Below are 16,255 nucleotides of genomic sequence, written 5' to 3' on the forward strand. Positions count from 1 at the left end.
CATTATGAAAACTTTAGGCAACAAATGTAAACATGTGCTACATATATGAAATTATTCTCATTTCATTGGCCTGTGTTTTCCATAGCCATTTAAAGAAAAATTATTTTGAATAGCTGCAGTAGTAAAGCTTGGCTGTCTGACAGATTTGTAGGAAAACTTCAGTTGACTTTCAGTGTACATGGCTATTTTATATATTTTCTTTTTCTTTTTTTCCCACTGCGTATTTTGCCAATTCTGGATTTTGTATAGGTACATAAGGTATTTATCTAGGGTGTTTCTGCATACTTTTGTTTTATCTCTAATTTTTTTCTAGTGCTGTTAGTTCAGAAGGCCAGACCGTTGTCAAAAAGGTGCTGATGGCTAAAAGATTGTGTGGCTGGAATGATCACAGCACAAGTCTGTGTGTATCTTGTGCATTGAGTGCTGTGTGACCTCTGTATGGTAACAAAACGATGGAGTTTTGTGACTTCATTGCAGAGCAGGTATTAATGGGATGGGGAGTTGTAGATAGTGAATTAGTCAAACTATTCATAAATGTGTACATAATTCATGGCTATGAAAATTGGAGTTGGCTGGTATTGGGTACTTTGAAAAACAGTTGAATTTTAGTTTTAGCTGTTACAGTAAAATGTTTAGAAAACAACATTTATATAAGTTTACTAATCCTTTTAATTTAACCAGGCCTGGGAGAGTAGTGGGGGATATAATACATGAAAGATGGGTTTGTTTGGCCTTTTTGTCTCTTTCCAGAGCTGAGGAAAAATCTAGGGTTTTTTTGGGACAACAAAAAGTTTATTTGGTTCCCAGATATAGTACACCTGCTGTGTAAATACCTGGAATATGGTGGTATGTGATAAAATTTATTCTGTTTTTGTAAATATACATTAGTTTTATAGCTCAGTTTGCTAGAAAGGAAATCCTAGCGTGGAACATCTTTTTTCCATGTGTTTTAATCAGCCCTTTTGCAGGTATGGCATCAGCAGAAGAACATTGTCTATTTTGTGAACTGTGTTTGGAGCACAGATGAAGATTGTTCTGCTTCTATCAAAAGATAGAAGTTTCCTTGCCCTCCCTTCAGCTCTGGGGTTAGATAGGTAGAAATGCCTGCCATGTCCCAAAAGGAGAAAAATCTGTATTCAAGACTCTACAGGCTCATTAGAAACAAGGAATGTTCAAATCTATGAAGAGAGCTGTTAGTCTTTGTCTTCAGTGTTCTCATTTCTTGTACCTCTTACCCCTGGTTGTGGTGCAAAAGAACCTGTGGTTGAAATACCTGATGTGCAGGCAACTTCTCTGTCCATTTTTTGTGGCAGTAAAATCAGCTATTGCTTTTTAAACATTTCAGTCAGACATATTTGTGTTGATACTTATAATGCTAACATAGCTACTTATAGGAAAATTGCCTTGCTGTTAGATTGTTTATATTTGTCTCAAAAAGCATGCTGTTGTTTTGCAGCATGTCTTCATGATCCAGAGAAACTTTTAATTGTGGAGCTTTCCATGTAAAGTAAAATGAAGTAAAACGAAACAGAAGATAAACAAAACCCCAAAACTTGATTTGCTTATGAGCTTTAAGAATTAAAATAAGTAGAACTGATATATTTCAAGAGTATGTATGTTTGAGGTAAAACTAAATTATGTTCCTGTAATACTTAACTATGCACTTGAAACTGTTCTGTTGGATAACCTGTGAACTTGAATTGTGTGGACAGCTACTTTATGCAGTAGCTCATACAGATAACGATGTGCACGAAAGGTTTGAACCCTTAAAACCAGTAGTTTTTGAGTTCTGGCTCCTCAAAGTTAGACACTTTGCCAAAAGTTAGTCTAACTTTTCACAGTCTTAGCTCAAAAACAGTTGTTGTAATCCCTGAACCAGAACAGAGAATAAGTTTCTTACCTTCTGTGTGAGAATCTTAATTCCTGATCTAGTAGCAGGGATCACAAATAAAACGGACCCTTTAGCTTCAGTTGTGAAACCACATTTCTAATATTAACAAGAGCAGTAACCCAGGTGCAGTCAAAGTTGATTATCTGAAAATACTCAGGAGGAAGTTCTCTTTAAGCAGCAGCTCACAGCTGCTAATGTTTTCTGCACTTGTCTGAAAAACTTGGTATTAGCAGCTGTTTGTTGTAAAACTGGAGAATGAGTAACTTGGAACAATATAACTGCGAGGAACAGTGTCTGTGTTTCTAAGCTTATGAAATCCTCCTGAGTTTATACAAAACCGTCCACTGCCTGTGGCTATACTGGGACTTAGCCTTATCTAATAACTGCCATGAAAGTACAGCTACTTGGCTTCTCAGACAATTAACTATTGTATCAGTCTTGCTTCCTATTGAATTGTCACACCCACGTCCAGCATCTCTTCCATGCCACTGAATATTGAAAATACAGCACTTAACTTCATGGACCACTCTGGATAGACAGCTGCTGTAGTGGTAGAATGATCAGACTTACTGTTCCATTCTTGTAAATGACAAGTTTATGTTTACTTGCCGGAAAAGTCTCAAAATGAGTCAGGATTGCTTTATCTATTAAATGGAAATTTAAGTTCCTCTTTTCTTTAGATTCTGCCAAAAAATAATCATCTATTCTGGATTCAGCTAGTGAAAGACACTTTTCCTGTTCTTCATTATGTGAATGATCTTTCCTGAGATTTGGCTAGCCTTAAGGTTTAACCAAATCCACTCAAAATGGTGGAGGGAAGCTTCTAGTAAGTTTTTCCTTTTGGGCTAAGTATTTTTTTTCCCCTTATGTTTTTTGTTGTTGGAACTACACCTTCTGAAAACTTAGCTGTAATCGTACTTTAGGTTTTCTTGGCATCCTTCAGATGTAGTGTTTCAAGCTATAATCATCTCTTAAAACTTTATTAAATAACAGGACTTTCTTGAAAGTAACCTTGTGTTCACTGTAAATACAGCTTTGTCAGTACTTCCAGCTTTTGCAGAAAATCATAGAGGCTCTTAATTTTCCTATTTGACAATGGAAACTTTGGCCTGTAATGCAATTCCTCTGCAAAGGCTTCTCTGGAAGTGCTGGGTTTTCCTTCGAATGATGCAGCACATTAATTTCTTTTTCTTATTTTATTTTGGGATGACTTGCATCTTCATAATTAAAGCAAGAGCAAGCCCTGAGACGCAGGAATTTCTATAGTAAGTATAATACTTTTTTCTTTCAGCCTCCTAGGATAGATATTGCTTGGGGATTTACTGTTTTGTTGCTGTTCTGATAGTTCAGGTATTTGCATTTACTGATTTATATGTCTGTAACTGTGTTTCTCTTTATATGCTGAACATTCTTCTGAGATTTCTGTCTAGTGAACTGCTGAGCAAAGAATTGTTTTAGAGTACAAAACCTTATGCCTTTTCATATATAAATATTTATATATCTGTCTAGTGGAGGGATGTATAGTCAGTGTTTTAGTTTCTCACCTTCCTAGGCTAAACAGTCTCCCACTTGTCTGTCAGCTTGTTGCACTCACTGCTGAGCTTCAAGGCAGAATGCTAAGAAGGTAAATCAGCAGGCTAACACAGCACTGTTGCAGATGCAGCTCTACCAGTGCTGAAGCTGCTTGGCTGCATCACAGGAATGTTCTGCCTCTCTTTATTGTAGTGGACTTGGAGGAGCGAAGATGTATTCAAGGTGGAATCAGTTGTTGGGGTGTCTTTTCCCCCAGAAACTGAGAATGTGAATCCATACTGTCACATGTCAATGAAAGTAAGATGTGTAAGGTTGAAAATGTTGTGTCTACCTAGCTCACAGTGGAAATTAAAATCTTGTTGTAAAGCTACTTATGATAACATACAGGAAGCAGAGGCATAAGCAGATGTGGGAATTCTGATAAAAATCAATGAGATTTTTAAAAACCAAAATGGTTCTACAGTCAGTATACACAAGAAACAAGCCTTTCACTTCTACTTTATCTTCTTAACCTGTTCTCCCAAGAAACAAGGCTTACATTCCACCTTTATCGTCTGTTTCCCAGTGTCTTTTGAACCTCTCAGCCTTTTTGAACGATGTTGATCAAAGGTGCATGAAAATACACATCTGCACAGGGAAGAGTGACTGTGTCAGTCCTGTTCTGAGGGAAGTGCTGCAGGCTGAGCCCAGTGCTTACTGGACCCTGAAGAATCAACACACAAGAAAGACCTGGGAAAACACTGGTCAGAGGTCCTTTTCTAAGAGACTGGGCTTCATTAGCTGCTCTCAGGGTTTTGTGCTGATAAGGGAATTAGTGCGAGACGTCATTCAGGTGTGAGATTTTGCCTCAGCAGCCATGACTGCTATGTGGTAATGAAGCTCTCTGGCAGAATTGGAAGAATTGTGAAAACTTTTGAGTCTTCTCAGAGTCCAGTGGATTCAAGTGCTACAAAATTGTGTTTACACCTCAGGAACAAGAACAGATTTGTGTGGCTCTGGTCAAGGGTTTTTAATGGAGGACACTTTCTACAGATTTCTTTAAACTTCTCAGAAATAACTGTTAAAAGTAACACTGATCAAATGAAGAGGTTCTTTTTTCAAGATCATAAAATCTGGCTTTGGAGGAATAATGTATGGGATGCGTGTGGTGGAAAGTGTGACTTGAATAAGAGGACGGAAGTAGTGGCAGCAAGACTGTGAAGAGAGTGGTGCAGTGCAGGAGTCTGTTGCAAAGACCTACGGCTTTAGAAAACAGTACTGTATGTACTACAGTATGCTACAAATACTGTATCTTTGGAAATGTCATGACTTGGAATCTTTCAAATGGGATGTATCCTGCAGTAAAAGAAGTCAGAATATCTGATTATTAAAATGAAGAATCTGGAAGCTTCAGTAAGCAAGTTAGCTGTACTGAACTTCTGGAGGAGTTCCAACACCACAGGGTGCCACACGTCGGAAGCATTGCAAGATGTGCTCTTATCCAGAAAGTTCTCTGCCTCAGCAATTGTTCTGAAGTGATCAGAAACTTACTTCTAATAAAAAATTATTACTAATACTACTGGTGTCTCCTTTTTTCTGCTCTATCTATTGCATTCTGCTTCACTGAAGATCAAGATGTGGAAGGTCAATTTGCAAGCCACTGGTAAGGTTTATTTGTCCAAAGATGCTGAAATTTGGCCTGATGAAATGTATTTGTTTCAGTTGTGCTGCTTTGGGTTTTTTAACAAGTAGAAAAGCTTTTTTCTTAAGTAACTTTTCAGAGGTGTTGGGAACTGCAATGTAGAATTATATAGTCAATATGTGTGTAGAACTTCTTGAACTCTTCTGTGGACATATTAACAGTTATATAAATAATTCTTCTTCAAGGTCCAGCAGATCCAGTAAATTCATTGTGCTGTCACTGATACAAAAGACTAATTTATGAATTTGTCTAGCCTTTATTTTTTCATTTTAAATAGCTTTTGTTAAATAGTTCTTGGTGGTTTTTTTTTTTACTGTCTGTAGACCTATGAAATAGGCATGAACAAAAATTAAGTTCAGTAGTAAAGTTTGTGAATGAGTATGGAAAGTATGGATATTCTTAAATTAGGTGTACTATGTAAAATATGAATCTAATTTTATTTCAGTATATAAATTAATGAGATGCTTTTGTTAGTGTTGCTGGATCTGCAATCTTGTTCTAATGTTCATGCTATCAAATGTTCCAGTGAGGTTGAAATGTGACAGCATGTTCACAGAGCTGGAGTTCAAAGAGCCAGGAAAAAAATGTTGTGAAAGTGAAGAATGAAGTTTCTTGGAATTAGTTCAGGACAATACCTGACAAGTATATGAAATGTACACTGTTAAAAAAAGAACGTGTACTTCAGAGGAGGAGGCTTGACATATTTAGAATGTTTTACACCAATATCTGCATTTTCTTTCTTGCTGCAGAGTTTAAAAAAGTTATTCTGTCAGTAGGGACATCTCCCAGTAAACCAAACACCTGCCATTTGTAAACCAAAATTTAAAAAGACAAAGTATTTGGATTCTGAGTGTTTCCAAATGGGATATGCCATGTATCTTTTCTGAACCCAAAGTTACTTGAGAAGTGGTGAGTGTATGTAACCTGTGTGAATGTATAATCATGTTGGCTTTGTAGTCAGTTAAGTGAGGAAATGCATCTGATTACAGAAGTTTGTTTTTAGAGGAGTTCCACTTCCTTAATGTTTCTTCATCACATTACCATGTGAGTTTCCATATGGCAAAACTATCCATGAGCTATTTCTGTGGTGATGACAGAGTTGGATATCTTGGATTTGGTTTATTTCCCCCTCTTTAGCAGTTCAGAGGAAAGCAACATAATGGAAGATGTGGAAATAGAAGATGCTGAAGTTCTGAGACTATGCCAAGAGTGTTAAGTCAAAGCACACCCGAGTACATAAATTTCAGTCATGTGATTCCTTTGTACAGTGATATAATTGGACAGATGGAATACTTTTCAGCTCTTATTTGAGGCAGTTGCCCATGTGTTTAGGCTTAGAAAGCAGAGGTAAACGGACATTGTTTTTTGTTTTTTGTTTTTTTGTTTTTTGTTTTTTTTCTTTTTTTTTTTTTTTTCCTTTTTTTTCCCCCCTTGGGCTCTATTGGCCAAAATAGGAAAGTTTTGAAAACTTTTTGCTTTGAGTGAGAGGCATTAAATGATAGGGCAATGTCAATATACACATAGGCAAACATTTACTGGCAGTAGCAAAATACTGTTATCTCAGGCAAGAGGCATAATAAATAATATGAGCCCTGTTAAAGCCCTTTATGGGGCTGCCTAGCTTTATTGGTGGAATGAATACGGCACAGAGGAACGGATTAATAAATTTTTTTTGTACAGCCTGTGGAGTTTTTCTTGCAGTATGATGCAGAGGTAGCTTGTCCTGCTTTTCCAGCAATACAAATGAAAAGTGTAGTAAGTGAGGTTGTATGTTCTTAGCTGCTTGGATCTACTAATCTTCATCTATATCCTTCAACTTAAAACCTGTAACTAGCAGCATGAGTAAAGAAAGTTTCATTAAGGTTTTCTGTAAAACATGGAGTCAAGGAGAAGAATCCAGTCTGAAGATTAAACTGCAGTTATTAAACAGCGCTGATGACAAGTTCTTTCCCCAGCGAAGGCACAAATGTGGATTCTGCCTTGTGTTCACCGATGATAACCTTACCAGTATCCTGATCAACTGTCAGCTTAATACTTTTAAGAAATTGATATGATTTAACATCTCCCTTCAGACTCAGTGTCTATTAAACATGGATAAGAATGCTGTTTTTGAGTGTATAATTACTGCTAAGTTTCGAAGGAAAACTCTGGAAGTTCTATTCTGACTTACAGACTAGAAGAGAAAATGTTTCAGAAGCCATAATAATAGAAGTACAAGATGGAGCACTGTTTCAACCCCCTTACTACTTTTATTTTGGGGAGTTCCTTGACATGGTGGAATCTGGCGTCTTTGTGCACTTCTTTTGTACTCAAAAGGGAATCTGTGGTGCTGAGCTTGGGACATCCTTGTTGCTGCAGAGTAGCTGAATTGACAGTGTCAATTGCCCTTTTGTTTTGAAACATGGCTGCTACATTTCTGGCAGTCATTAGGAATGTGTGTGCATTACAAATACATACACAGTTGTTTCTTTGTTCTCCACCTTTTATATGTTCAGTACTCTTACTAAATATTGAAAGGAAAGCATTTTTTGGAGAGTTGTTCTTGTTAGAGTCTTTTTGTTTGTTTGTTCATGTACAAATTTGGAAAATAGTTCTTAGTAAATAAAATAATTAGATGGAATAGACTTCCTGAGACTGATTAGGTGAAACTTCCTGATTAAAGCAGGACTACAGCCAGTGCTGGATCATCACTTGCTTGCTGAATCCTTGAACATCTTCACAGGCAGAGAGTCTGCCACCTGTGTGTAATCAGTCTGTAGTTGCTCCTCTGTTCTAAGAGGAATTTTATCCTATTATCTAACCTTTGCGTCTGAAGCAACTATTTCTGGCTGCTGCTTTTTAATGCTTTTGTCACATTCCCACAGAGCTGGACGTTTTGTAGCTGTTTTTCAGGTATCAATGCTATTATATCGCCTCTTAATCTCCACCAGTCTAAAGAAGTCCAGCTCCCAAGCCTGTTCATTATCTCAGTGTTCCCAAGGTCCCCCTCAGCTGAAGCTGTGGCATGGGTTGTATCTCCTAAATTACTGTTGCCTTCGAGTTTTCTGAGGGTGTTTATGAATGCTAATGGGGATACAGTGTTGCGGCCCTGGAATTTGCTCTTTGGTACTTACTAAACACCAGGAGGCTGTTTTTGTAATTGTTTCCCTTTGAGCCTGACAAACCAGCTGATTTTCAGCTCATTGATCAGTATAGTATGTTTTAGAGAAAATACTGTTTTAGTTTGGTTTTGAGATGCTTAAGAAATATATTATTGATAACATTGCAAAGTATGTGACTAGTAAGCATGAATTAAATGTTAACCTGGAAACTGCTGTTGCGGAAAGGGAGAGTCTTCAAGATCAAAACTGCTTTGTTAAACTTCTGTGGGCAGCAGTGATCTTTACTTAATGCTTTTTCTTTTTTTTTGATTTAAAAAAATCAATCTCAATCTGCTACCTTTGGTGGTAGCAGCAGCTACAACTTGATTTTTAGCTTGATCATATTTGTAAACTCTAAGCGTGTTAAGGCAGAATGTGCTGTGCTTCTGGTACAATTCTCTGTGTATTCTCTTTGTTCCTGGGATTAAATTAAATAAAGCACTTTTTCACATACACCTATTCATATCATATAGCATTCGGCTATGTTTGTGCATTCTGGACCTGGAATCTTAACTTGAGCTTCAGACACTAATTGAACAATTCTGACATTGAGTAATCGTGCTTGTAGAATGCCTGGGTTTCTTCTTGCTATCAGATCCTGTGAAGCTTTTAACTGAAAAAGATGTGTAATTTATTTTAAGGGATCAAGGGAGACGCACTTTCCCACACCCCTTCCTTATGTTAATATTGCAGAGTTGTTTGCAGAATGTTTGTAACTTTGATTTACAGCTTTGATATCTATCTCTTAACTCCCTGCAGGAAGAGGAAAAAACATGTTGTATGCAACATGTTGTGTTTGCCATGACTGTAGAAAACTTTTTAACTTCAAAATTAGGAATTATGTGTGCAAATAAAAATTTAACTTATACTTTTTCCATCAAAGGAATATTAGTATATCACCTTATTTTTATCTTGGATGCTGTGACTTACAAAATATTGACAGTGTCATTAAAGCATGGTGGTTTGTGTGTGTCTATGGATTTGAGGGAGAGAGGGGCAAGGGAGAAATTCCTTAACATTCTGTTTGAAGTTCTGAGTGATTAGGAACTGATACAGACCCCTATTTAAAAGAAGATGCAGCTTAATGACTATATTCATTGTGTCTGGGACTGTGCTTAGGCTCTGGATGCTTAGACCAGAAGCTTTTGTTTGGTACGTGGAACACAGATTGATTGTCATGCATGATTCTGAATAGTTAAAATTATGAAAATAAGTATCCAGTATGAAAAGCACTTAAAAATTAAATAATCGAATATTCTGTGTTTCTGTGACATTTATGTGTTTGCATTTTGTGTTGATGGGGAGGGGGAGTGGAATGGAGTTATGAAGTTAAAAAAGGAATCTATCAAGATGGAATACTGAGCCTATATTAAACTGCAAAATGAAGATAACTGTTAAAATTCTGTAATATGTTTCAATGATCTACTAAGTCCTTAATAAAAGCAAATGAGAAGAAGTAATCTGACTGTCAAACTCTTATCCTAGATTCTTCAGCTCTAATCCAAGTTCCAATGAAGTTTCGAGTGCTCAGACCAGGTATCTGAATATAAATGATGCCTTTTTCAAATACTGCTTTGAAATCGATGTTTTTATTTCAATGATGACTAAAGCATGTGTTTTGATTATGAAGAAATGTAAGCTGCCAGACATTTGAACCATTTCTTTTTGTTGTGCATTGGTTTATTTATTTAAAAATGATCTTAGGCGAATATAAAGTTACAAGTTTTTCTACAGAAATACTTTCAAACTTGAGACATGGTTTCTGTCTTCACGATTATCTGATAATATCATAGTGAGTCTAGCTAGTAATTTTTTAGTTGTTGAAATTTTCAGTAAAAAATTTGCGGCATTCTCAGTGTACAATGAAAATATGACAGACCAAAAGCTATCAACCAAGAACAGGATGGGTTGTTTGTTTTGAAGATGATACAAAGACAAGAGTTTTTAGTTGTGTGTAAGGAAACACAAAGAAAATGGCCGTTATCTTGACGAGACCTTAAACTTTTTTCTGTGTACATCTTTCCATATTAAGTCAGAAAGATCACATGCCTTTGTCTGTCAGCTTGGGAATAACCAGCTCACAGTGAGCTGCTGCTGCACAGGCACACAAATGCATGAGAATGACATTAGGCATTTAGGTGTTGATAAAAGTCTGTCTGTGGCAATGCATTACATGACACCAACTTGCTACATGTTGCCTCTGTCACATGCTGCTGCTGCATGTCACCTCAGGCAAAAAAAAAAAACTCAACTAAATATTTTAAGATGACTGAGCTTTTGAGGGGGAATGGGCTGCGTTGTTGCTGTGGCAGGAGGTGTCCCATGAAGTATTTTGTAGCACTGTGAAATTGCAAGAGATTTTTCATCTAAATGGTGCAACTTAGTGAAGTTTTTCTTTGTGTACAATTCTGGAGTTTGACTTGATGGCAGCACAGGTATATTTCTAATGGAATTAATATATAAGAATTAATATGGAATTCCCTCTTCTTGTGAAGTTGTGGTTGGGATTTTTTACCTATAACCTGATATCCCAGTGGGAAAGAATACAGTAATAGTTCTGTGCTTATGGTATTTCTATTTGTTTGCTCTGATTTGAAGAAACTAGCAGTGTTAATTACTCTTATGTAATTCAGTGGTCAGTTATATGTAATTAGGTAGATGAGTTCTAGTTCTGCACTTTTTTTGCAGAACAAAAATACATATTTTAACACTTCATCATGGTGGTTTATAACATCTAGCATTTGAATACACTTAATGCTTCTTTGAGATTGTTTTGCAGGTATATTAAGCTGAACTCTGTTGGTATTCTAAGCTAAGTAGGAATGGCTTAGAACTGTTTTAGGCAGAGCAAAAACCAGGCTATTAAAACTCAGTGAGGTGCAAGGTGGAGCCCTGATTTGAAACACTGCTAGTTCAGACTTAAATATACTGCCTTTGGGCTGCCCAGAGCTCAAAAAGTTTTTGTTGTATTAGTGAAGATTGTGTTCTTTGTTAACCTTAAGGCAGTATAACTTTTGAGCTTCAGACTCCAAACAAGCAGTCCCAGAATGCTGTATGAGTATTAGGGTTTTAAGGGAAAGAGGAGGTTGGTGGCTTTTCTTTTTTTCACGAGAACTGACCCAGTCTGGGACATGCTGCTGTTGGAGTCACATATCTTGGTATATTTTCTCAGTAAACTGAATTGTGTTAGAAGTCTTGTTTTGCATATTTGATTAGTTTCTAGAGGACCTTAAATCCTTGTGTATAAAATTGTTATGGAAGACAATGTGTTGGACTTTTTCTGTGGGGGACTGAGGTCTTGCCTGTTTTCCTTATACATTTCAGAGCGTGAATGAATTTTGTCACCATTAAAGTCTCCCATTAGAAACTCCTGTAAGATCATAGACATTGTGTAAACTGTGTAATGTATAATGTCTCTTTATCTATGTATTTTTTGCTTCAGTGAAGAGAGCATTCACAGGGCACATAACCTGTCTGAAGGATTTTATGAATGATCCCAGTAGAGACGAACCTCTTATTGGTATGTTTTGTTTTTTTATAAATTGTATGCCTTTTAATTTGTTACCAAATGGCTTTCTTTTGAAATAAAAGGTGGGATTTTAGTTAGTTTCATTTTCTGTAAATGTATTTAATAACTTACCTATCTCATACCATTTAACTTATAGTTTATTGCATGGGGTATTATAAAGGCCTCCTTAACTGTTAACTTGTTCCTGAAGGAGCCATCTATGTAAAGAAGCTTTTTCCAGATCATAGAACAGTTGAGGTTGGAAGGGGCCTGTGCTGATCTTAACCCATGCTCAAGTCCCAGAGGAGGTTGTCTGGACATGTTTTTTTGGCTTCTGAACATCTCCAAGGTGAAAAACTGCAGTCTCTCAGGGAAATCTGTTCCAGTGCTCAGTCACCCTTGCAGTCAGAGTGTGTTTCCTGATGTTCAGACAGTATCTCCTGTTTCAGTTGTGCCATTGCCTCTTGTCCTGGCACTAGGAACCACTGAAAACAGCTCCTTCTTTGCATCCTCACCTCAAGTATTTATGCACAGTGATGAGATCCTCTCTGAGCCTTCTCTTCAGGCTGAACAGTTCCAGCTTTCTCAGACTTTTCTCAAAGGAGAGATGCTCTAGTACCATTGTGATTTTCATGGCCCTTCATATGCCCATGTCACTTGTACTGGGCAGTCCAGAACTTGACCCAGCACTCCAGGACTGGCCCTGCTGGTGCTGAGTGGAGCCTGCTGCCAGCACTCCTCCTTGTGCAGCCCAGGATACCAGCAGCCTTTGCTGGCTCATCTTCAGCTTGGTGTCTGCTAGGTCTTTTCCTGCCAATGTGCTTCCTGGCTGGCCAGCCCCCAGCATGCCCAGGTGCCTGGGCTTGTTCTTCTCTGGATGCAGGACTCGGCACTTCCCCTTGCTAATCTGCCTGAGTTTCCTGACAGCCCAGCTCCAGCAAATCAGGGTTCTTCTGGATGGCAGCACAGCCCTCTGGTGTATTGGGCATCCCTCCCAGTTATGTGTCATCATCAGTCTTTCTGAGGTTATGCTCTATATCATCATCCAGATCATTAATGAAGGTTTTGAACAGGATGGACCCAGTACTGACCCCTGGGTGCACTGCTACCTTCTTGCATTCAACTGGACTTCACACCACTGGTGACTTGTCATCACTCGTGGTTCTTTGTGGCTTTCCATTTGGTGGGATATCCAGATATTTCTATGTACTGAGATTTTTCATCACTGTCCTTGGCTATACTAGAAGTAGTGAGATTAATTTTAATGCTTTCTAACTGCTAGAATAGGCAACCCTTAAGAGAGAAGCAAGGCTGCCTGTCAGTGGCCTTAGTGTTCCAAGTTGGTGGCCTAGAGAAACAGGTTCTCTGAAGGCCTAGGTAGCAGATTTCCTAGTGTTAGCAGGAAATGTCTCTGTTTAGTGCATTGTCTTGTAGTTAATCCACATAATAAATTGCTAGGCTTTTTAATATTAATACTTTACTATAATATAAGCATTTGTAATAGAAAACACTTTGTTTGCAAGAGCACTCTCAGTTCATTTGGTGATAGTTTATTTTCAGAGTTAAGATGTAGCAGTATGATACTGTAGCAGGTCTGAGATGGAGTTGAATTTCTTCATAGCAGCCTGTAAGTTTTGGATTTGTGACTGAAGCAGTTTTGATGACACCCCAGTGAGTTTTCCTGTTGCTGAGCAGTGCACCTGCATCAAGACTGTTTCGTTACTCTGTGTCCTCACCCCTTGAATAAGCTGGGGGTGGGCAAGAGACTGGGAGGTGGTACATCCAGGGCAGTTGAACCAAACTGGCAGAGAGGATATTCTGTAGCATGTAATGTTATGCTCAGGAATCACAATTGAGGTAAAGAAAGAAAAAAGAAGGATGGCAGCAGGGTTTAATTTCCAAGGTGGCTGTTCAGAGACTGTGGGTGGGTATCTCTAGGGAAGTGAGTGATGGGTTTCTGCATGTTGGTTGGTTTTGGGGGTTTTTTACCTCTCTTTCCTTAACTTATTAAACTGTCTTTAAGTCTGTGAGTTTTGTTGTTTTTGTTCTTCCTGTCTTCTTCCCACCCTGCTGAGGGGTGTGGATATGAGTGAGCAAGCAGCTATGTGGTGGTTCTTGAACTGCTGGCTGGATCAATCCATCAAGAATACAGAGTACTGGAAATTATGACATAAAGGAACAGATGCAGGATTTTCCTATTTGTTTCAAACTTCTTTTAAATTTATTATGTTCAAGCTTTTCAGAATAAAACTTTTCATGCTAGGTAAGAAGGCTTAAACTTGAAGATTTCTGAATACTTTTAAGAGATTATCTCAGTAATTTCTAGGAAAAATGAAGAAAAATCCTATTTTCATTCTTAAAATTCTTAAACGTTTATGGAACGTTTTTAGATTATGAAAGATTCAGTTTTGTGAAGTGATTAATTTCTTTCCTACATCTGCTTTTGCTCGGACACTGTCCAAATTATGTTTGACTAAATTTTAAATGCAGTTTTTAAATTTAGATATTTGTAGGGCATTTCCTGTTCTCATTCTCTTTCTTAGTTTCTTAAAAAAATATCCCAGACAGGAGTAAAGGTGCATGAAATATTTTTGGTGGGCTTGGAAATCTGCCATAGATGGTGTATTTCCTTTCAGAATAAGACATTGGAAAGAGATAAATTTAGCTGATGTGATAATAGTGGTCCAAAGAAGTGTTGAAGTGATCCTGAAGGAGTCTCAAATTCTGAAAATGGAATAATTTCATACGTTAATTTTGAATTTAATGAGCAGCATGGAAAAGAATACATTTGTTTCAGTAGTCTGTGGTAAAATAGAGATATTTGTAACTCGCTTTTACAGGTTTAGAACATGTGGTTGAAATCAGATTTGAAGGAAAAGAAGACCCACGTTATGAGTGCAGGCTGTGTGGGTGTCATGCAGAGGTGGCACCTATGATAGAACATCTTAGTGGACATAAACACAGAAAAGAATACATTGTGAGTAATTTTAATGCATTTTGATCAACATTTCTTAATGATAGTCCCCTTTTTTTTTTTTTTTTCTAAATAATTAAATTGTTTGAAGTTTAAACCCCCATATGATAAATTGCCAGTATTTGTATAGTTGACTCTCCCTGAGTCAGACCAACATGAAGAGCTCTGATGCTGTGGGCTATTAAGGCAATGCAGTCTGGGCATGCCTGTCTGTTTCAGCTCCAAAGTCTGTTCCTAAGTGTTTAGATTGCATTCAGGATCAGGTTCCAAAAACAATGTGATACTTTTTTATTCCCCAGCATATCCATAGCATTGCTGGATTTGGTACAGAGAATGTTTCCTTTTGGCAGCATGCTTTGCATGGTATCCATTTTTTGTTTTGAAGACTACTTTAGTAACTCTAGAATTTGAGTAGATATTTTGTGGAGAAGAAATTAGCTCATAATATTCAAATCAATGTTCACCAGTCCTTTGGGAGCTTGTCCAGAAGGTGAAATGTGTAATTTTTAAAACACTGTGATAAATTTTGATATTAACCTTTTCAAGCTGGTTTTGTTTGCAGTCAAAAGTATTTCCAGATAAAATTAGGAGAAGACCAGCAAATGGAAAAGAAAGCAAAGTCTCGTTTTTCAAACGGATAGCAGGAGAGCTAGAGAAGAGTGAAGGATTAAAAATGTATAAGGTAATTAGAAGTAAATGTAAAGTATCCTTTAATGTGCCTTTTATCAGTGCATTTATGTTTAATAGAGTAAATTTTAAAAGTACTGCTGACAAAGCTTGTTAAATTTCTGTGTGTTTCTAGTAAGTGTAGTAATGAGTTGAACTAAGGCTGCCCTGAAAAATACAGGGAAAAGAACAGCAGTATTGAAATTCATCTGGAAAAAAACAAATCTTTATATTTTCGAAGTTTTTAGAAGTTTTAAATTGAAAATTGTTCAGTCTGAATTCAGTGGTTCAGAAATTTTCTTTCTTTAACTTCAATAATTTTTAATTTTTGCAACTTTAATTTTCTCAAATGTGAGCAAATTTTCTCTCAGATTTCATTTGTATTTACAGGATTCTTTATCTGTGTGTGAGGCATTTAGTTAGTTTACTTTAATTCTATTTAATTATGTTGGCATAAATAAAATAACTTGTTCCTTTCCTAGAGGTACTTGCAGTTGAGACTGTAGTTATGAAATTTTAATCAGAAGGTCTAATATGAAAGTTTTTCTATTTTTAGGTTGAAGGTTATGCAAGGCCAGCTCCCTCATGTAAGTCTGTGAATTTCTTGAATATAGTAGATGTGATAGAATTGATATTTGACCTCCTAGTTGAACTCAAAGGGTTTGACTGATGTAAAAGATTCAACTTGTAATACCACAAAATGTTGTCAAGGATTTTTCTGATTTTTGTGATTTTTGAAATGAGGAAAGAAGGAAATTTCCGGACTTCCAGTCTTCCTTAGGTATTTTTTAACTTCTTGGTTCCGGAGGTATTTATGATAACTGCAGTAATTTGCTGATCAAAGAAAATGAAAAAGTATGGC

General features: G+C 37.1%; 1 protein-coding gene across 5 annotated transcripts in view; it reads left to right on the plus strand.

Annotated features, from left to right (window-relative positions):
- LOC130249111 (uncharacterized) overlaps positions 1–16,255 on the plus strand; it is a 28,774-nt gene that overhangs the window by 3,658 nt on the left and 8,861 nt on the right. For 2 of the 5 annotated variants that reach the window (XM_056483545.1, XM_056483546.1), the window contains exons 3-8: positions 3,123–3,156; positions 9,731–9,781; positions 11,688–11,765; positions 14,594–14,730; positions 15,290–15,409; positions 15,950–15,980. In XM_056483545.1, the coding sequence (XP_056339520.1) occupies positions 3,123–3,156; positions 9,731–9,781; positions 11,688–11,765; positions 14,594–14,730; positions 15,290–15,409; positions 15,950–15,980 (451 nt within the window). Of the gene's footprint in view, positions 1–2,766; positions 3,157–3,616; positions 5,067–9,730; positions 9,782–11,687; positions 11,766–14,593; positions 14,731–15,289; positions 15,410–15,949; positions 15,981–16,255 lie in introns of those variants that run through there. The other 3 variants (XM_056483547.1, XM_056483548.1, XM_056483549.1) reach the window with 3 other exon arrangements.

Source organism: Oenanthe melanoleuca, chromosome 2, assembly GCF_029582105.1.
Source record: "Oenanthe melanoleuca isolate GR-GAL-2019-014 chromosome 2, OMel1.0, whole genome shotgun sequence".
Classification (NCBI taxonomy): domain Eukaryota; kingdom Metazoa; phylum Chordata; class Aves; order Passeriformes; family Muscicapidae; genus Oenanthe; species Oenanthe melanoleuca.